The sequence below is a fragment of the Mycteria americana genome, chromosome 3 (genome assembly GCF_035582795.1).
Source record: "Mycteria americana isolate JAX WOST 10 ecotype Jacksonville Zoo and Gardens chromosome 3, USCA_MyAme_1.0, whole genome shotgun sequence".
Taxonomy (NCBI): domain Eukaryota; kingdom Metazoa; phylum Chordata; class Aves; order Ciconiiformes; family Ciconiidae; genus Mycteria; species Mycteria americana.
The window spans coordinates 17,780,670-17,803,118 of NC_134367.1; the positions used below are offsets into that span (position 1 = coordinate 17,780,670).

Genomic DNA, 22,449 nt, shown 5'->3' on the forward strand with positions numbered 1-22,449 from the left:
AGTGATAAATACTGTCTTTAAGAAGGTGCTTTGTGCTAGGTACCAAGATTGAGTTTATTCGTCAGTACTAGTCGGTTACTTGGTATCTCTAAAGTATTCTTCATTTTGAATAATGTGTCCATTTTGTCTGATAGGTTTTGGAATGATCAGTTGAATATTCTGGATTTTCCAAGGTGCCGTTTCACTTCCCTTGCACTGCTATGTTATTTCAAGCATTGGTGACAAGCATGTAGTTGTCAATTTCTTCAAGTTAAGATGCAGTACCAGAAAAGTCTGGACATAACCTTAAGGTTCATTTTCTCTTTTTCTTTTATTTCCTCCTTCTTTCAAAATACTTGTGGACTTCTCAAGGGTTCCTGCTGAATTTATATCAGTCTAATCTGCATTGAGGCAGAAAGATAACTTCAGGAAAGAAATAGGTGGTGGTGTTTTTTTTTCTCCCCATTTTGCAGTGCTGCTTAAGTAATCAGAACATGAACACCAGTTTATTTTAAAAAAAAGAGTTGAGGCAGGGCATCTAAAAGTGAATTGTCAGTATGTTCTCAGTAACTTTCTGATGATACTAATTTTTTTCTTAGTCTGTAGATTCCAGTCTTGGGGGACTTTCCAGGTCTAGTACTGTGGCTAGTCTAGATACAGACTCCACGAAAAGTTCAGGTATGTAATCTGAGTTTGAGCAGATACGTATGGAGCAGGATTAACTTTATGTGTGTTCGTATAAAAGAGCAGAAAATAGAAAAGGTTAAAATACGTATTTTTAATAATTGTGAGTGAATCTGTTAGCCTGTTGACTAACACATGTATAGCTCTAGGCTTCTAAAGTATTATTAATGATTCATCTAGGATTAAGCCACTGTTTTCGAAGTAAGGTATCTGAGTAAGAAAAACTTAGTTGTGTTACCAGTCTGTTACACAGCATAAATCTGGTATAACTTTTTGGAAGCTATGTTTCCTGCTTTTATAAGTTTACATTTGCACTGAAATAATGGAAACAGGATTGGATTTTACTTGTTTTTGCTCACCAGATCACAGCACATCACTGTTGGACCAAACAGTTCATTTAAAAAAATATATATATAAAAGTAGAACCGGCTTCTCCATGTTTTCTGATTTAAGGTTGTTAACTCCAAATTTGAATTAGTATCAACAGTGCTGTATCATGGATTCATATGAAACTGTTTGTCTTTGCTGTTCTGAATCAACCCCGGACAGCTCATTAAAGAGAGGAGTTAACATACTGTCATAAGGTTAAGTGTTTGATGAAAGTCTGCAAAAATTACGGAATTGAATGAGTTAGCCCCATTAACACCAACTAGAATAGCATTACTGTTCTGGAATTCTTTAGAATTGCTTTGTTTTATTCTGTTGCAGGACAAAGCAATAGTAATTCTGATACATGTGCAGAATTCAGAGTTAAATATGTTGGTGCCATTGAAAAATTGAAGTATAATGAGAGCAAAAATCTCGAAGGGCCATTGGACTTGATAAATTATATAGATGTTGCACAGGTAAGTGGGTTACAAAAGACAATACCAACAACATCAGAACATCTTAAGCTTCGGTGTATTTCTTTTGTATTATCACGTGATCTGACATCTTTCTTTGTAAATTTTAGACTTCCTAGGATAAAGTAGCTTACTGTAAAAACATAAAGCTATGAACCTCAAAAGCTGTCACACTTAGTTCCATCCTATTGTGTAACTGGAGAAGATGCATCCAAAAAGCCGTTCTGAAGAAGCAGACTCAGAGCGAAGGCCCTTTTCATGAGTCATTACTGAACAAGTATCCCAACTGAAAGTTGTTGTATTGTTTTCAGCACTGTTAGGATTAGTATCTGGGAAAGAATATCTCCTCCAGATTTCCTCAGTAGTGTAGAAGTTTTCCGATAGAGGAAAACATCAAGTTTCTGCTTACAATCTTATGAACCTGTGACCAAAGAACCTGAATAGTATTTGGGTCATCCTTGCGAAGCTGTGGTTGCTTGTACTTATTTTTGTACTAAAAGCTGTAACTGGTTGTTCTCATTAGGTAGCTGATCGTTTCTATCTTTAAAAGCACAGAATGTCTGTTTATCTTACAGCAACTTGACATTTCAAGTATCTGAATATATGCTAAAACTGTTTTTACAGCCAAATAACAACATTGCTGCCAGTGTGGAACATAGATCACGTGGGGTCAGCGCATCGTGACAGGGCATGCATTATTTTTCAGCCCATCTGATCTGACCACAGGGCTGAACTCCCTCCTGAGATGATAAATTCCTTTCTGGAATCATGTAATATTTAGATTGAATAGACTATTTCAGTTGGAAGGGACCTACAACGATCATCTAGTCCAACTGCCTGACCACTTCAGGGCTGACCAAGTTAAAGCATGTTATTAAGGGCCTTGTCCAAAATGCCTCTTAAACACTGACAGGCTTGGGGCATCGACCACCTCTCTGGGAAGCCTGTTGCAGTGTTTGACCACCCTCTCAGTAAAGAAATGCTTCCTAGTATCAAGTCTAAACCTCCCCTGCATATATTTCACATAAAGTTAAGGGATTGGATGAGTGCAAGAGTGCCAGGCAAACCACACAGCAAGAGAGGAGCAGGGTTAGTGATGTTGCTGATCCAGTGGACTGAAGTGTACACATAAACGTGTTTTCTATTATGTATCTTCATTGTTCATGTTCTTCTGTCTGCACTAAAGGCTCTTGTTTGTTTCCCTCCAAAGCAAGATGGAAAGTTACCTTTTGTTCCAGGTGAAGAGGAGTTTATTATGGGAGTTTCCAAATACGGCATTAAGGTTTCAACATCTGATCAGTATGTAAGTGATTCACAACAAACTGTCTTTTTTTGGTGAGAGCTGAAAAGTGCTTTCATTTATTTCTCTGACAGATGATCTGTGTGACCAAAATGTCACTTCTGGCTTCAAGCAAAAGTAAAACAAACAAACAAAAACACTCTCACAGCAGCACTGCTTCATGTCGTATCTCCTCAGGGCTCTCTGTATTTTCCTGGTTGGATTGGTTGGATTTATGACAAGAATCCATTCCTTTTGAGATAGAGCAGCAGACGAAAGGCAAGCAAGCCTTTATGCTCTTTGGGCACATCTTCCTTTCTCTGTGGTTGCCCTGCCATCCTCTCACATGGAAAAGTAGCATGACTGTGGTGGCCAAGACCATAGGTTCCTCAGCCTGAGTTAGTAATGCAATTCCTGTTGATGTTATTGTGGAGAGGAAAAAACAAAAGATGTTTTTTTCAAGAATACCTGAGTTGTCTTCCTCTTTAAAGTTCCAGCCTTGCACTCCTAATCCAAGAGTGGGAGTTCACTCCAGCATTAAAGCCTCAGGATTCCTCTGTATTGATCAAACCTATTTTTTGTTTGCATCACTTCCTACATGTAGTTTATTTTCCTTTAGCGCACTTCAAGTAGCTTTTTTGCTAAAAATAAAAATCCGGTCTCTTCCCCAGGGCCCTCCAGTTGCCTTTGTGTAGCTTTGTATTGCAGCTATGTGGTTTCCTTTTGGTTGCCCTCAGAGCCCCAGATACCATAAATACTTGGCCTTATGAAGTCATGACCCATCAACAACCCAGCAATGCCTGTTCATAAAAGCCTCATGTATGAGGACAGTGAATAGCATTGCTCAATAGCTGAATACTCTGAAGAGAGCCAGAAAGCTTCCTTTGGTCCCTTCAGAAAATAAAACACTTGTTTCTAATGCCTGGGAAGAAGTGTGGTAGTTGTTACTCAAACTGTGATTTCTTTTGGGTTCTGTTATTGTGGTCCTCCTAAATTCTTAATTCTTGTTAAGAACATAGGTTATACTATTATTTAAATTCCTTTGTACTTTGATAAAGATCAAATAGGTAATTTTAAGACTTTTATCCATCATTCTTCTGGCTTCAAGCTGAAAGCATGCACTAGCTGATAAAGCCCTCTGTGATGAAGCTAGCTTGCACTGGCATTTTACTACATTGCATTCTGTTTCCCAAATTCTGGCTTTCTGCATTCGTGTCACTGTTGACATTTAATTTGTCCTTTAGTGTGTTAGTCCACCTAACTCTTTCATAGAGTTCCAAGATGGAAAGGTTTTCTCTGTATTCACACAAAGAATTCAGTGTTTTATGACTTTGGGGGAAAGGTGAGAGTTTTGTGATTCATAGACACCTTTGCAGGTGAATAGGCAGCTATTTATTTCAGGTGCCAAAAAGAGAATTGACTGAAGGATACAAAATTTTTCCTCATGAATTTCAGCCAAAGTTTGAGAAATTATTTCATTAGTGACTGAAATATGTACAGATGTGTAATTCATTGATACATTTCCATTGTCTGTGGATGCAACCACTAGAAACCAAAGGTGAAGTATTTATAGAAGTCACACTGAGGCTTTGGCCTTCTTCACATTCTGTTTGCGTGTATTTGTACATTATATATATGAACATACATGTATGGCAGTTTGTCCATCTGCCATCTCATTTCTCTCTTAACTGCAGAATCCCCTCATAGCCAAATACTGGAAGGAGGGGAGGAAACGAATTTACAGAGGGAATTCTATCCTCCCTCTTTTAGTGATAATCCACATGTGCATTAGCACTGTAGCAAGTTCCAAGCAAGTTAACTCTAAAAAGTTACAAGTAACGTGGCAGCAAATCTTGGCGTCTTTCATACAGAGACTGGAGGGTTGATCCAGTTAAGTTCTGCGTTGGCTCCAGCTGCCTTCAGTGTGGTATCATAGTTGGTACTGGTATGAAGAATTGTGAGCGATTGCTGAGTAAATGTCAGGGATGGAGATGTTTTTCAGCAAGGGCATCTTAGGAGCTCTCCCTCAAGGGTTTCATAGTAGGCATCAAGCTCACTGTCCATTTTTACAGCTTCTGTATTGAAGTGGATGTTTCTTGAGACCCTTCAGCTACTGATAGGGAGAAGGTGTTTGATGCCATGAACATAGAAAAAGAGCTGTCTTGAAGTTGTAAGACCCTAGAGGTGGTGTGACTAGAATAAAGCAGATGAGTATTACTGGTTGGGTAGGACGGCTTGAGAAGAAAGGCTTTGTGTAGGGTAGGTCTGCAGAGACCTTGTACTGGATGACATCAGCCAATCCCTTTTTGGAATGGCCAAGATCAGAACCGTTGGGACTACGGTGAAACCCCGCAACTGCAGTGGATAGTAGAAGTCTCCCAGGCTAGATCTCTGCAAGAGTCAAGACCCATGCTGTGGCTCAGGCCACAAGTGGCCTGGCTATATCCACATGGCTACCCCCCCTCCACCCCAAAGCAACTACCCTTGTCCATACCCTCTTCTGGGAACAGTTTCTCATGTGTACCCTTCCTGGAACTGAGACGGGATTGTCTGGAAAAATACTGGAAAAGAAAAAAGTTGTTTTAAGTTACCTCTGTGCCAGAGGTAGGTACAGAGTGTACCACCTATCTGACTTACAGCGGGTGAGTGAGGATAGGTGGGAAACGAATCTGTGCTTTCATAGTATGGCCAGGAATATAGCCCACATATGAATGCAATTCTAAAATAGAAGCAAAAATTAAAGCTAAAATTGTGTTAAACCACCACTTTTTAAAATCTTGACTATAAACTCTAAAATTAAAAAATTATAATTTTACCAAGGAATACTTTTCTCCTGTAAAGAAATCTGAAGTATTCTTTTGTATGAGAGAGAATCAAAACAGGTGGAAAACTGAAATAGCTGTTGCACTGTTCCAGAGTAACTCTTATTTGCCACATGGTTTCAGGATGTGTTACATAGGCATGCTCTCTATTTAATTGTACGGATGGTCTGCTATGATGATGGTCTGGGAGCAGGAAAAAGTTTACTGGCTTTGAAGACAACAGATGCAGCCTCTGAAGAATACAGCCTCTGGGTATATCAGTGCAATAGTTTGGTAAGAGTTTATGTTTACAGTATTTAATTTAGGTATCAGCATTTTGATTGTAAAGGGAGATTCTAAAACCCAAGGCCCTTGTGAAGGCTTTTTGGCAGAAGGGGGATTGCTCAATTAAAAAGAGTATAAATGTGCCCTGGCTGAGGAGGGGAGAAAAGCCCTGCTGACTGCATTTGATCCGCTTTGAAGAAAAATACCTACATTCCCTAAAATTGCCAATTACAATTGGCCTAAGAAAGCTCTCTGAAATCTAAAGAGCGCTACCGTATCATTTGTGTTTTCAAAGACAAAAACAAACCTCTTAAGATTTGGACAGAGCAGGGAAGGATTGAGTAACAATTCTGGGAGCATGCATTCATAATTATAAGCAAGAGAAGTGATCTCCTCTTTAAGAGTAGGAGAATTCATTGTCAGGATACTATGATATGACACACACCCTTAGCAGCACTGGGGGAACACATGAACTGACTTTCTGAATGCTAGTGTCATGCTGTGATGAAAGCTAACAACTCTGACTTGTTTCAAAAGAGCTCATTTAAAACAGCTTCCCATGTGTCATTGCAGACCACAGAAATCAAATTAAATCTCACTTGTGCTACTCCATTTTGCATGTCTCTGCCAAAAGAATGATAAAGGTCACATTCTGCTTTAAATGAGTTTTGAGACATTTAGAAGTTCTCCAGAAAGTGTTAATGTGCGTGTTTGGATTTTTTTAGGAACAAGCACAAGCTATTTGCAAAGTGTTATCTACAGCCTTCGATTCAGTTCTAATGTCGGAGAAGTCCTGATTTTCTTCAGCAGCATGTGACTGTGTAGTACAAGAGGCCTTTGTGGGAGGAAGAAATGAGGCTCCTTTGTGGTACCACAGCCTGGCTGTAGCTACACACAAACTTAGAAAAGACTTGCTGTGCAAAGAAGAGCCATGCAACCTTGCATGTGGTACTTTGTCATTCCCCAAACATGACTTGAAGAAACTATTCCATCTTCAGTTTCCAGGACAATTTTATATTTAACATTAATTTTTTTCCTAAATCATGTTTTGTATATTAATGTCAATATTGTAGAAATGTAAAATAAAACTGACACTTGCTTCTATCTCTGTCTGAAAAACAATTTGTCAATACGGACTTCAGTTCTGCTTAACATAGATATTAGAACAAAACAAGAGCAAAGCAATAAGAGGTAGTTATTTGGTGCTTTACACCTCTAATTTAATCTTGGGTGCAGTGTCCACACCATTTCTATGTTCAGCTAAAAATCTGTAAGATGTACATGTTTTTGCTCAAGTGCTACTTGTTTGTATTTCTCATTTCACACATTGAAAAGAAGAATATTGCCTAAGCAATGCAGAGTAACAGAAGAGAAGTAGCCAAAGTGATTTTAAAAGTAGTTTTATTTTTCCAGACATTTGACTGGTTAACAAGAGTAAAATTTATTATTCATGCTCTAATTATAAATCACTGCATCCAGGACATTGAAAATAAGAGTTGATTTTAGGTTATACAATATATACAGTTGCTCTGCAACTAAACAAAATAAAAACAACTGAATTGAATATTATACATCTTATAGCATTCTAAGCTGCATTTTAAGTGTCACTTGCTCCTTTTTAAACAGTTAACACAGCAACCTAATAGTCTCTCTATTAACAGGTGTTTTGAATCATTATTTTAATCAGATTTGAAAAGTTGTATGAAATATGCCAAAATTTTGGACTTAAAATTCTTAATTTTATATTATAAATAGATATCTACAGGCTCTAGAATTTCTTTTTCCTCTGCCAGAGGAGCAAACTTTGAGAAACATTGAAAATGTAGGGATAAATTTTGTTTAGCTGCTCTTCATTGGTCCTCAAGATTTTGTCTGTCTGCACTGTTAGTGCTATTAAGTTGTATTCTACAAGTTTCCTAGTTTCTAAGTGACCAGTGAACAAGGTTGTGACATTTTTAAAGTGTATTCCTCTTCTAGCAGAACTCAAGGAAAATTTGCATCGTTTTAACTTTATGAGTTGTTACATACACTATAAGATTCTGTGTTAAAAATACTGTACATTAGGAGATCTGTGCAAAATAATATGCCCATTTACTCTCTAGACTCTATCAGGGATAGAAACATACAAAATAGCATTGCAAACTGAACATATCAGTAAGTGAATAAAACTGTAGTGCTAAACTATTACTCTGTCATTTTACTGGGAACTTTGAAAATATGGACTAATTTGCTTCAACTTGCAACAAAAATATCTTGAAACGTTCCAGTTTGTTCCCCATTTATACTGCAGCAACAGCATCTAGAAAATGAAAGTTATGCATATACTTGGCTGTACCCACACATTTGAGAGGCTATCAACCAACTGTACCATTTAGGAAAGGCGATACAAGGTAAGATCAGTGTTGCTCTTCCAGCACTAACGCAATGTGATTTTTCTCCAAATAAGCATATATGGTGGTGGCCTATCTTCCATTCCGTTCAATATGAAATGGCCAATTTAAACACCATTTGTCAGAAATTCAAAGTTCTCTTGATAAATCTAGAGATACAATATTCACGAAACGTGATCAAAGCCAATGTGACCTAGACATTGATTTTTCTTATCCTATGCCATCAGTTGTTTCCTGTAGCATAAACAAAAACTGGTACAATTTCACAATATACAAACATCAAAATGACGTCAGATTTGTATTGGTGTTTTGTATTCCATCAACCAACTGGGAACCATCCATGGCCTAGCCTTTGTTCACAAATTATTAGTAAAACAAATTTAACAACAGTGTAGCTACCATATATGTGGGTATATTATATAAATACCGAGTGAGTTAGCAAACTCATTGTTTGCAAGGTAGTGGCACACACATTTTATAAAACAGAACATAACGTAGTGTACTTGTGAGGTGATACCTTATTGACCAAGGATAATTATCTAAGTGTTCCACCAAATATGTTCTTTCTGTGAACACATTGCTGGGTGATTTAAGAAAATTCAGGAATTTAAAAGCAAAGTCTAAACACTATAATGGGACAAATGTAAGAAATGCTCTGCAATCCATCATCATAGTTAAGTACATTTCAGGAAGTGCAGTTTTCATATCCTTGAGTTACTGTAGTAACTCGTTAATATTGCCATAGTTTAGTTAACCAGCAGTAGTCACATTAAATGACCAAAATGGATGTAACATACATAAAGAACATTCAAAAAACAGGTTCTACACACGTGCAGCATAGAAAAATGAAACAGTCTCAAGCTCACAAAATTAGAACTAGAAAGTTCAACGACTAACACAGATTTCAGATAACTTTAAGCAAATATCTACATCCATTCTGAAAGAAAGAAGTTTCTCCTGTGGTAAACTGAAATACTTTCTCACTTTTACCTGGCCAAAGACACCCGATTAAAATCGTTTCTTCCGTAATAGTTGACATCCTGGATGACAGCCAGTATGGCAAGATGCTGAATGAGTCCAGTTTAGAACTATGCAGCAGCTTGCATGTTTTGGTTCCAACACTTCAAATGGTATCGAGAACTGGATAAATTCACTGCCCTGTTAGATGCACACAATTTCTTTTGACTGGGGAAGCAACACTGAACTGTGGTATTGTCATGTTACAAAAGGGAGAATAAAATTACAGTGAATTGATTGAAAAGAACATTCATGATGTTGTGATGTTCACGCACTTATATCAATTTTGATTGTTAAAGCTTTTCAGTTCACCTTGAAAAATACAGGAAGAGTTGGTTTTTTTTTTTTAGTGTAAACTGCTCATGAGAAGTTTTCACATACAAAAAAGTTTTAGAAGTCCCAAAAAATCAGAACGATGGCAATAAAAAAGTAAGCTACAGTACCTAGGACTTGGGCAGTGCTCTGGCAAGGTGTCTGCAGATAGGCAGATGAAATGAAATAGAGCAAAACTTATTTCTGTGACTGCTGGAAATGAGAAATGTGTCCATTTATCAGTAGCAATTTAGTCAACAATAAAGTGCACAAATGATACAGGGAAAGCTCCTTTCCGACTGGGATCTCCATCAATATGACCAATCTGAAAGAGTCCAGATATTTTTCAAGTTAATCTCAAAAAGGCATTTCAGTATCACCAAAATGAGTACCAGTGACCTTCCTGCCTGTAGTACGACAAGCCTCTCCCAACATCTTTTCTGCAGTGGTGTTCTTTTTCTTTTGCAAATGGGAAACATGATCAGAAAATTCAGTCCAACAAGGTGCATTTATTATTCAGCTACAGACTTTTTATTTTCAAATTCTGTTTTATCCAGTTCTTTGAAAGGAACACCTCTTAATGCAGTACCACTGCTACATCATTTCAGTGCATTCTGCAATGCCTGGCAGCCCATATTCTGCCTCTGTTAAGTTGCTTCTGCTTCCCCCTCTTTACAATCACTGAAAGGTAAAAGGATGGATCAAGCTTCAACAGTTTTGGGGTTTACATGAATCTATTTGTGTTTATACAGCCTTATTGTCAATTTAGATGCAATTTGAAGTTCTATTCTTCACTAGCTAACAGTCAGAGTAAGGCAAGTGTTTTCACACATAACAGTTTTCCAAGACTTTGCTGTAGCTGATGAGGCTCTGGAATGTAAATAGCTGAGATGGTTCCTCAGCTCAAATAGACCATTTCTCAATCTCAGTCAGCTGAAGAATTAGGACTACATAAAGCTGTCTTCTGAGGCCCACCACACAGCATCTTCAAGGAAGATGAAATAGTAGCATATTCTTAAACTGCTGACACACCCCTGAGAATTTCCTGAATCAAACAGACCATGTCTCCTGTATATTGTGAACCCTACTAATCAGGTTTTGGGGGTTTTTTTGAATGAGAAAAGCCAAAAACTTATCTGAAGTTTGATTTTTGGGGAAAAAAAAAAAAAAAAAAAAAAAGAAATTTCTGGAATCAGGTTTTCATGGGATGAAACTTTTCTTGTTATTTGGAAACCCAATAGGGGATCTTCTGAAGTCAGTGTCAACCTCTAGATTTAATTTACTTCCTTCAAAGTATTCAAACTTTCAACGTTGATGGAAAATGCAAAATACTCACCCACCACTCCTGATCTTCTTCACCATCAACTACAATAATATCTCCCTCTGAAAAAGTTAGCTCATCTGGGTTATCTGCTACACAGTTGTAAATTGCTTTTACTCTCTTGGGTTTAGTTTTTGACTGAAATATAAAAATAAGTAAATGTTAATAATATGGCACGGAAGAGACAGAATAGACTTGGAGTTGACCTAAAGAAAGCTTCAGAATTGCTTCCAACTGATTTTTCATAGGTTGGAGTTCAGCTACATCTTTTATGCTGGGTGCTTGTGCTCCAGGCTGAATTTGGCAGCATCCAAACCCTTTCAGAACCACTGTGCCACCGACATGGGCCAGGTTTCCCTTAGCAATCTTCCATTTCAGCTCATCCAAACCTATCTTCACAGCTCTACATCACTGTACCAAGTATGATTTTATTCAGAAGATGGGGTGATCAAGGTCGAATGCTACGCAGCAAGTGTAACAGCAGCAGCATTATCAGAAAGAGGCCTCAGCCACCTTCCAATATGTCCCTTCTTAACTTGCTAAACCAATTTCAGCAGTGTACAAACCCTCAGAAATGTCCTCTGCCTCTCTGTAGTGCTTTGAGGATTGCAAGCCACAGGAGTGGTTTGTCAACTCTTCCAATAGGAAAGTTTAGTAAGGAGTTGCAATATTCCAGTATTGCAGTGGGACTCCAATCCTAGTTGTGTTCTATTTGAAGAGATGCCAAAATTGTTTTGCTCTGGTATCTCAGTATCCACCATCCTAATCTCACACGTCTCCCAGTGCAACCCGGCCTGCTACTGCATTTGTTTTCAGCCTCCTCATTCTCTGTTGCAGACCAACAATCATGCTACCTACATAGTGTTTCCATGCAAGGAGTGGAGACGCACAGGGCCTGGAGGCAGAGTGTACGCCTTCTACCATGAGTCCACCCTTTTCCCCAGTTTGCCCAGCCATAGCCAGCAAAAATCTCTCCCTTCTACCCTAAGACGCCAGAGCAGAGCTATAAGTGCCATTTAGCTCAAGAGACGTCTGTTAATGCAGTGGGTGTTTGGGACAGAGGCTCCAGATGGGATACGGAAAAGAAGGTCTTATCACCATCCTGGAGTCCCCCAGGGACTGGTCCCAATCTCTAGTTAGGTCAGCCATGGAGCAGGAAGCTTGTAAGGGGAGAAGAGACTCCATCCACAAGTCTACTTCTCTCCACCAGCAAAATGCTCTGCTGTGGACAGTACTGCTCAACAGCCTCTTAATGTGCTGTTTTGTTAGAGCTGAGCACCATGCAGAAGAAGGGAGATGTGGATGGGGAAGGAGGAAGGTAGCATGATTGTTATGCTTCTCTGTAAGCATCCATTTGCATTTTAGTATAAAAAAACCCTGACCTGCCCAGACCAGGCATACCCTTAGGCTCTATCTGTGGGGCATACCCCTGTGAGTTGGCAGCCTTGCACTGCATCATAGCAATTTTGCCAGATGCTCCATCTCAGTCAAGTTACAGTTTGAACCACAACCACCTTTTAGGTCAAGAGGGAAAAGCTTCACATCAGTACAACAGTGATATAATTACTAACTTCAAAGTGCAGCAATTACAGGTATTTCTTGTTCTTTAGAAGGCAAGGAAATTAAAATAGATCCCATTCCCAGAAGACTAAAATCTTCCAGGAAAGTTTCCCGTGTATCTACACTATGGTTTCAAAAATCTAAAATAGCCATTAAAAAAAAAAATGCATCAGGAATTTCCATCTGAAAAATAGGCTATTGGGCAAATGTACTGTATAGAGGATAAGCCACTGGCTACATGTGCACGTACAACTACACATCTTTTTTCTGTACTCAAGGAGCACTTCCACAATCATTTCCTAAATCTGGGCTGGCCTCTGGATTCTCTGGCAGGGTAAAGACTTAGCAAAAAAGGCTGGAGTATAAGGCTAAATGGAGCGATTTAGCCAAAAGTACTTTAGCTAGACTGATCTAGCTAAAGCTCTTTAGGTGAGGGGCCCTTGACTAAATCTCAGCTAAGATGCTTTAGCTAGATTGATTTAGCCAAAGCACCTTAACTAGCACACACTCCCTGAGCCAGGTTTCCCTTACTTCTCTGTCCTATGACAGAAGAAAATCATCCAGCTGATTTTCTCAGTCTCACAAAATTCACCCTACTGAAGCCCTGGAGATACCTGGAGAGTCAGATTTGTTCTTCATATCATGTGTAATTAATATTAAATTGTGGAGACACTGTGACTGTTCCTAAAAACCAGCCAGGATACCCCATTCACTCATAAGTAAAGCCATTTGTTCCATAAAACAAAGAAGGAGAGAACAACAGAGAGAACTGCTACAACCTTCATTTATACAGAAAGCCAGGTAAGGAGCTGTTTCAGAACTGACAGATGTGTTGAAAGGACGTAGCCAGCACTCACACATGAGTCCCAGAACACACAACAGAAACTGTGATCAGGGTCCAACAGCTTCACAGAGTAAATATGGCAATTCCCTTGGTGCATATAAGCAAAAGGGATAGATATTCCATTTTACACTAATCAGACCATTTAATTTTATTGTGGCCTAAAACATGAAAGCTATTTTGATGCAAGACTGACAGTAACTTGATTGAACAAGAGCGAGGGAGGCAAGAAAACAGAAGATTTTATACTCCCAACTAATGCAAGAAGAATTCCAGATGTCTCTGTGGCTTTTCAGCAGTTCTAAGAGCTCAAGACAAACGTGCAAGGCTATGCAAACAAACACTCAAGTCTGTCCTGGAGAGTTACTATTTCAGTAGACATGGTTAGGAAAAATGGATGAAGGGAGAGAGACAGAGGACTGAGGAAGGCAGGTCTTTTTGTTACAGCCCATTATTAAGACAATCACAGAGCCAGGAACAGCACACCTCCTACCTCTCAGTTTATTATTTACCTACTGAACCACGCTCCTACACAGAATGTAAAGCGTGAAACAGCCCAGACCTAGTCACGTGCAGCATCTCAGAAAGTATGGACTCTCTATATTGTGATTTGCTTACTGTAGAGAAATACTGTCATGAACAAGCATATGGATATTTTATGTCTATCACACAAGAGAGCAACATAAAATTGGAGCAAGGACCAAAGACCCAGCTGAAATACACATAATGTAGCAGCTCAACTGACATCTGGGCATACATCCCTTTACCTACACCAGTATAAGAATACAGGTATTGACACTAAAATGTGTGTTCCCATTCATGGTCCTAGATTATAAATAATAAATAAGAGTATAAAAAGGCCACACAAGCTGATCAAGAGTCCATCTAAATCCAGTATCTCTTTTCTAACAGTCACTGTAAGGCATGGGGAGGGTGCAGAAGAAGAATATACAATACTTCCAGCCCAACACTTCCAGCCTTCCCCTTCACTATTCAACCACCTTCTGGTTGGGGATGTCTCAAGTCCAGTGAACCCATTTCTTTTGTTTTGAGCTTAACTCCTACTAGTCATGTCTGAAGCCATTTGTTCTACCTACATGAACAACTATGAGTATTTCTACTTCCATTATAAAAGTAAGCACAAAAGCTCCATTATTACTTACTTCACCGAAGTTTAAGAATGAAGTTGCATATGATTTACAAGTAACTCACTTAGGAAGCTCACCTACAAGTGACTCGCTTATCAAGCTTACTTCAATAAGTTAAACCATACATTCTATGGATTGTGTCGGTGACATCTGGACACAAGCAAAGAATCCATACTTCTTTTCTTTGGTTTCTCTTTGTTTTTTGTTGTTTTGTTTGGGTTTTTTTTTCATTTAAAATCACATACTATCATATAGGAAATGCAAGAAAAGCAAAGTTTTCATAAATATTTAGTAGAAGTCGTGGACCTATTTAACACAGGATACAGGCTTTGTATTTTTCATGATTCTCACACCTTCTCCCTAACAGGATACACTATTATTTCAACAGTGTTTTTGATAGAAAGCAGAAGATTTAATAAAATCAAGCCCCAGATTGTCTACTTACTATTTGTGATTTCCTTGGCATTGGTGCTGGTGGCTGGATCTGTGCCAAAGTATTTGTTGTAGAACCAGTTTGTGTTACTGGAATTTCGCACACAGAAGATGACTCTCCTGCTGCTAAGGTAAGTAAAACAATTAAATTTTAGGCATGCTTTAAAAAAAGTAAGAGTGATTATATAAATTGAAACCAAATTAATTACTCTTTAAAGGACACAATTTTATATCCTACAAGTATTTAATTTTTTACTGGTTCTTTCTAAATAACTGAACAAATTTTTTCTATCCTTTTCCCTACCAAAAAAAGGTAATTGCCTTTGGGAAAAGAGGCCAAGACCTTTAATACTGCAGATATGCTAAAAGAGAAAAAAGCCTACAAAATAGATGAGAGCAGAACCAAATATCCCATTTCCCCCTTCGCTCACTACAGACTGTGCTTTTAGAACCCTTCTTTCCTAGTAAAGACCATCATTATCAAGATGCTGTATCCTTCACAGGAGACTCCTGACACAGATGGCAGATAGTCATTAGCAAATTCCCCTTGGGTTTGTCAAGGTGAAACAAAAAAGAATCACAGTAAGAACCAATGAACATAATGTATACAGTGGAAGGGGAAACTGGGTAGGAGAAATTCCACTACAACCACCACAGAATCCACACAAACATTACTTTGGACATTTTATTGAGATGACATTATTGTAATGTCCCAAAGTAGTAGTTACTTTGAACAATGAAAAGAGCAGAATGAATAATGAACTCTGAATAATGAACTCTGTTCATTATCATGAAGAGTGCAATATCAATTTGCAATTTAATTAAAAGTGACACTATATGAGCTTTATATTTTCAAACTAGAAACACATTTTTCTATTCTAAAATGTGTATCTGCTACCTTGTTTACAACACATGCAAACAAGAGAGTAAACTAACTAAAGTTTTCATAATGCATCCTTTGTCTGAGTGGGGTTTAGGTGAGGTTAGGAAAGCTAAAGCCCAGCTGGAATTGAATCTGGCAAAGGATGTCAAAGACAACAAGAGCAGCTTCTGTAAATACATAGGTAACAAAAGGAAAATTATGGAAAACGTGGGCCCATTGCTCAGCGAGATAGGGGATCTGGTTACACAGGCCATGGAAAAGGCTGAGGTACTGAAAACCTTCTTTGCCTCAGTCTTTACTAGCAAGACTGGTCTTCAGGAATCCCAGGTCCCAGAGACCAGGGGAAAAGCTGGAGCAAGGAAATGCAAAGTCCTGCACCTGGGGACGAACAAGCCTATGCACCAATATATGCTGGTGGCTGCCCAGCTGGAAAGTAGGAGCAGAGGCAATGGGCACAAACTGAAACACAAGAGGTGCCACATAAACATCAGGAAACACTTTTGTTACTGTGAGGGTGACTGAGCACTGGCACAGGTTGCCCAGGGAGGCTGTGGAGTCTCCATCCTCTGAGATATCCAAAAGCCATCTGGACATGGTCTTGGACAACTGGGTGGCCCTGCTTGACCAGAGGGGCTGGGCCAGATAACCTCCAGAGGTCCCTCCCAACCTCAACCACCCTGTGATTCTGTTTCTTATTACATGGTCCCATTATTTACATTAATTGGCCCATAATTCTGTCCACGCAGAAGAGCTTGAGGCATCAGGGCCTACACAACCAAGAAGAGAAACAAGAAGAATGCTGGTAATGACTGTATTTAAATGTGCAAGGTAAATTAAAAAAACCACCACTCTCCCTTAGGCTGTTATACTGATAGCTTAATTACAATAAATTAAATCTCTAGCCATAATTACCAGTTTGTTGTAGAGACCCAAGTCCTCTGGACTGCCCTTTGGTAGTTAAGCCAGATGACTTCTCAGTCCTGTGCAGAATGTTAGAAATTCATCCATTTAAGAAATAAACAAGAACTTGAACCGCAACAATACAGAATATTTTCCAAATTATAAAATTCTTGTCATGTCTTCAGTATATTCCGGTGACAGCTATTTTGCTTTTAAAAATACTACTTTGCTTCCATATTTTTGATTACACCAATCATAAGTTACACTTAATTTAAAAATGTAAGGCAGAATAATAATATAGGTTCAATTACTGCAATTTGTGTACAGCAGATTTTCTTTTCCTAAGTTCTGAAGTTCCTTTCACTGCTATTTTAAAATTCTTTGTTAAAATTATGTATCCATATTAGTCTGTACATTATAGCAAACTTCAGCAAGTTGCTTCTCCCTTTTACTTACTATGGTATATGTAATCAAAGGACTAGAAAGGGAGCTCAAAGGTTGTTTACCTCTTTCATTCACAAAGGATCAACCATGCATATTATTTATCTCACATATACAGATACACATACATGTCCCTGTATCTTATAACTATCTAAGTTTGTATAGGCTGTACTCTGCCAAATTTTCAGTGTCAGAGAATCCCAAAACTTCCCAGACAAGTTACTGTGATGTTTCCCTATGTGTACTTTTGGAAAGCTTTCCCTAGTGTCTAACCAAATTATTCTTGCCATGACTTAAACAAAACTCTTCTTTTTTAGAGCCATCATGAGATGTAAAAAGGTATGGCATAATCCAACACTTTGTACATACTTGAAGACATGTATTTATACTACAATTTTTTTTTTTTTTCCAAAAACATAAAAGAATCTTATTTCTTCCATACTTTTCTCCCAGGTCATGTTTTCTAGACTTCTCATTACCTTATTGATCTCCCCTGGTTTCTGCCTCACTATTTTGTGTCTTTATTTTACTGCAATACCCAAAACTGAACACAGTAGTCCAGCTGAGGCATTACTGATGTTGAGTCAATTGGAAGGATTAATTCATGTAGTCTGCAGGCTATAATCAAACAATGCTATTTCTCTTTGACTCTTCCACAACAGCATGAGTTTTCTGACTTACTTTTATTTATGACTCACTATGTCCTTGCAGATCCTTCTCTTAAGGACTTTTGCTTAACCATACTCTGCTTTTCTCCATGCTTCGTTTTTGTAGTTGATTGTTCTTAAGTACTAAGCGTTACTTACTGAATGACACCCCTCTTCTCCCTTGACTACTACTCCAGTTTCTCAAGGCTGCTTTGGAGATAAACCTGTTTTCCATTACATGTGTTCCTCCTAACTGTGTTTCCTGCAAATTTAAAACCGATTTTTCTGTTCCAGGTCTCTCTACTCCTGCCATGAATGAAAATATTGAATGGAACTGAACCTACGCAAAGCATGTGAACAATGGCACAATCAGACGTAAGATCCCATTATCTCTTCTTTGTTATTAGATGAGAATTAGAAATGGATTATTCTTTGTGGCTTCTTATTTCCATCACACCTAGGCATTTTGTAGATATTCTGCAAGTCATACAATCTTAAATCACTAGGCTGTCTTGTTTTTGCTGTGGGAATCCTTGTAATCTGCTCCCTTAGTGTCTGCCTTCTGTTCATTCACATACTCTAGAACACATCACTGACAAAAGTATGCATGCTTTATAGATAACTTGCATGTTATATACCATAAAACTGAAAAGTTACTAATAATTATGAAGTATATGAAATACTAAAATGACATCAGTTACCCAGGAATAGGCTTTCTTTGAGAGATTCTACTAGGAGGTTGTGGGGGCAGTGGTGGTGGGGTTGGCTTAGTTTGTGGAGGAGCTGGTTGCTGTTTAGATTGCTGGTTCAAAGCTTCTATAATGCTGGCTGTCTTTGCCACTGGAGGCGGTGGTGCTGGAGAAAGCACATCTATAGAAGAAAGTTAGACAGTGAAATGGAATTAAATTTCTATTTACTGTTTTGTTTCTTGGGTTCTCATCCACAGGTTTTCCTGTTACAGGATTTATCTCCATCCAAGAAAAACACTTTACTGCATATAATCAACAACTTAAACAGAAAGCAATCCTTCCATTGGAAGGAGGACCTCTTTGGAAAGAGGTTTACCTTTTGTTTCACCTAGTTAAGGTCAGAGAGCTCACAAGTACTTCAATCCATTAAAGCATTAAAGTACAAGCAAGGAAAATTCTTAATGAAGCCAGTCATATTCTTGAAAATAGTAGATCAGAATATATTTAATAAAGTGCTAATACTGTTTGCTCAATCAAGGCCTTCAGTTTGTGTTTTATGGAAAAGTAGCTAAGTGAATAATATCTGAGAAATTTTATTTAGAGGAATGTCTTTTCTTAAAATCCTGTTATGATTAACATTTAACTAGCTTCACATTAGGTTTAGCAATTAATTAAAATTTCTATTGAATTCTTGAAACCACCACAATAGCAGCTGACAATGCATTAAAACATCTTTTTGCATTCCTACGGTCTGCAAGAATCAAGCACAATGTGGAGGCATAGCCCCAGGCCTACATGTAACACTCATCTTTACAACTAGTGAAAAATGCAGCATTAAAACTATAAGTGAAGAGCTCTTTAGCTCTAGTAGTAGACAGTATTTTCTGTGACCCTGCACTACACCATACAGTCCTCACTGGAACATCAGAGAAGACAGTTCATACAAAGTTACTGGATGGGAACGATAGGCCAAAGCTACAGTCACCAAAAGAGGAAGTATGAGTTGTGGAAATGGAAAAATAAGCCAACTATGATTAGATACAGCAGAAGGGAAAACAGGGGAAAGTGGAAACATACTTGTAGATGTTACACGCAATGGCGGCACAGGGGGATGAATAGCTGGTGGATCTGATGAAGACCTCTGCCTGCTTATACTTTCCACTCCTAAAGAATTTGTCTTCCACATTGCATTAGATGAAGAAATTGTCTGAATACCACTGCCAAGAACTGAAGGCTGAACTAAAAAGAGAGGAAAATACTGTATTATTATTATTGCTTACCCTAAGCACAAAGTGTTAATATTCACTCCCGTGCTTTTAAAAATGGTGCAGCTAGATCACTATATTCAGCAATAGGAACCACTGCCAGCCTGCTGGAATGCCAGAGCAGAAATCAGAGACTGGTGTAAAAAAATCACATAAAAGTTTCTGGGTGAAGTCTTACTACTACTTTACCTAAGTAAAATTTGTCTCCAGTCATTACTTTAAAATATGTCAACACTCGAAAAAGCAGAAATTTCTCAACAAGAAGCCGAAGGCAAGTCTTGCTACCTTCTTTAATCCCTGACTGATAGCTGTAATCTTCTCAGGTCCTCCAAGAAAAGGACCTCACTCTCGCATGAGCACTAGTAGACATTGCTGACTCAAAGTGAAATGTCAGTTTTGACTTGGAATTAACATAAAACTGTAATTCTGAATTTCACCCAAACAAGAAGCTATAATGTCATAAACCAGTTACAAAGTACTACTTATTTGGGTCCTCCTAAATGACTCTATTCTTAGGCTAAAGAGCTGCCTCCCCATTTCATAAAAACACACTAGAGGTTTTCTTCATAAAGCACATATCATGCCACTTCTCCCTACTCAGTGCATGAGCATCATATTAAGAAAAGATGAAACAGAGTAAGGTATGAATAAATATTAGGTTGCAGGGAAAAGCACAAAAGGCTCAGAAGACTTGGAGACCAGCCTAAAGCTAAGAGGATAAAGGAGTAATAATACACCATAAGCATAACATCAACAACATCAGCAATCAACAAGAAGCCGAGATCGATGATACTATTGTAGTTTTTAACTAACAATATAAAATAATAGGTTAATACATTGCTAGAGTAAAGAATATGAGCTAATAATCTAAGCCAGGCAGCATGCTTTCTTGGCGTGAATTGCACTATACCAGTGCCAGGAAGTCTGGGGTTGGGAATGAAACTAAAATGACAGTCTTTGAAGAGTCATTTAATCAAGGGCAAACAGTGGGTAAAATAGTATGGTTGGCCATGGTTAAAATAATATCAAAGGGTAAACCAGTCTTTTTAACTATCCAATTGTATTACTAATTTAGAGACAGACTCTAACAGTTAAACAGACTATGCAAGCTCCTTGGGTGCATTTTCCTGTTTGGTGGGGGAAACATTCCTTTCCATCAAGTAAAAAAAGTGTCTAGATATTAAGCTTAGACTTCATGCAAAAATCTTAGATGAAAGGAATCCCACCTTGGTTAAGTTTTATATGCCTTTTTGAAGTAACCCAATACCATGCTGTTCTATTGTTCTCAGTTTTTCTGCCCCCAAAATAACATATTTTAATCTGACTTTTATGCTGCAGCCATTCCTGTGAGACCAGTAACTGACTTCTCATGTATGCCTAGAACATTCCCCGCTCGTATCTCCTCTTACAGAGTCTGAATTACAGCACCATAGAAAATCACGTGTTTAGATAGCAATTTTTCTTGAATTTAACTTTACATAAATTTAGGATCCATGAAAGCTGCTGGACTAATAAAGGTATTAAACCAATGAAACACACCGAACATGTACTGTACAGAGAGGAGCTATACAGATTTCTCTACACTTCTTTAATATGATCCAAACAGATTATATATGAAGATAAGAATGAAGTTCACAGCATCAGCTTTAATGGTGGATTTTGCAAGCACGCAGCCCTTCTGAACTGGGAAAAGACCTGTACATTTTACATTGTTCTGCTGATCAGGGAATAACCAGTAATTGGCAGTTACATTTTCAGTCAGCTACCAGTTCTCTAAAATCATCCATTTCTCCGCATCATGACACTTATACTTTTATTTCAACCACCCTGAAGCGTATATTTATTAAGAGAAGACTTTGCAAGGTTAAAATCTCTCATGTTCTGCATACACTCTCCATTCTCCCAGGTCTTAAACAATTTTCCACAGCAGCCAAATACTATTGAAATTGTATGTTTAAATTGAACTCTGACAATGACATCTTCAAGAAACAGAAGTATGAAAAGATGGAATATAACAACAACAACAACAAATTGCTGAACTAAATTGACTGCAGCCCTCCTTTTAATAAATTGTTTCACTCTATTGAGTTTACCTGGGCAGTGTTTTCCCAAACACTATTGTGTACTTTCTTGCAGGTATACTGAAAATTAAACTCAGAATAGGTTGTGAAGATTCACTTCAAGTATATAAAACGAAGTCATCAATAAACTGTTCCTATACTTACCTGTGCAAAATAACTGTAAAAGAAAACCTAAAAATGTAATAATAAAAAACCCATTATGATCCCATTCTTCTAACATACAACGATATTTTTCCACTGTTAGTACCTTTGCCAATATTCCTTGGAGGTAGAGGAGGTGCACTACTTGTAACAGGTACTGCAGGCTGAATGGGAGGTGGACTGCCACTGAGTATTGCTCCATACGTTTCATTCTGTAATATACTTGGCATAAATCCTCTTTGCTTATCCTTAGCAATGTTCGCTGCATCTCTTGCCAAGGATGCTACATTAGGCTGAAGTTGGTTTGATCCAAGTTGATAGAAGCTGACAGGCCTGTCCTCTCTCCGATTGGGACTGGGTTGCTTGAACACAATAACAAAAGTACTCACTGATACCACATTAGTTGTACTCACTTTATTTATTAGTTGATAGAAAGTTATTAGTTTCTAGAAAGAAAAAATGGCTTCTAAAATGCATTTTTGTTGCTTTTAATACGTAATCTAAAACCTAC

At 38.1% G+C, this 22,449-nt stretch overlaps 2 protein-coding genes across 14 annotated transcripts in view; one reads left to right on the plus strand and one right to left on the minus strand.

The window, feature by feature from the left end:
* The window catches only part of ITGB1BP1 (integrin subunit beta 1 binding protein 1), a 9,058-nt gene extending 2,084 nt beyond the window's left edge, over positions 1 to 6,974 (plus strand). For 2 of the 7 annotated variants that reach the window (XM_075497986.1, XM_075497987.1), the window contains exons 3-7: positions 579 to 657; positions 1,372 to 1,508; positions 2,716 to 2,808; positions 5,730 to 5,879; positions 6,596 to 6,974. In XM_075497986.1, the coding sequence (XP_075354101.1) occupies positions 579 to 657; positions 1,372 to 1,508; positions 2,716 to 2,808; positions 5,730 to 5,879; positions 6,596 to 6,667 (531 nt within the window). In that variant the 3' untranslated portion in view covers positions 6,668 to 6,974. Of the gene's footprint in view, positions 1 to 134; positions 291 to 578; positions 658 to 1,371; positions 1,509 to 2,715; positions 2,809 to 5,729; positions 5,880 to 6,595 lie in introns of all 7 variants that reach the window. The other 5 variants (XM_075497990.1, XM_075497991.1, XM_075497993.1 and 2 more) reach the window with 5 other exon arrangements.
* A 1,581-nt stretch (positions 6,975 to 8,555) lies between these two features.
* ASAP2 (ArfGAP with SH3 domain, ankyrin repeat and PH domain 2) overlaps positions 8,556 to 22,449 on the minus strand; it is a 92,748-nt gene continuing 78,854 nt past the window's right edge. For 5 of the 7 annotated variants that reach the window (XM_075497975.1, XM_075497974.1, XM_075497977.1 and 2 more), the window contains 7 exons: positions 22,045 to 22,300; positions 19,529 to 19,690; positions 18,464 to 18,632; positions 16,687 to 16,754; positions 14,905 to 15,017; positions 10,926 to 11,048; positions 8,556 to 9,914 (listed from right to left, as the gene is read on the minus strand). In XM_075497975.1, coding sequence (XP_075354090.1) covers positions 9,840 to 9,914; positions 10,926 to 11,048; positions 14,905 to 15,017; positions 16,687 to 16,754; positions 18,464 to 18,632; positions 19,529 to 19,690; positions 22,045 to 22,300 — 966 coding nt within the window. In that variant the 3' untranslated portion in view covers positions 8,556 to 9,839. The remainder of the gene's footprint in view (positions 9,915 to 10,925; positions 11,049 to 14,904; positions 15,018 to 16,686; positions 16,755 to 18,463; positions 18,633 to 19,528; positions 19,691 to 22,044; positions 22,301 to 22,449) is intronic. The other 2 variants (XM_075497976.1, XM_075497979.1) reach the window with 1 other exon arrangement.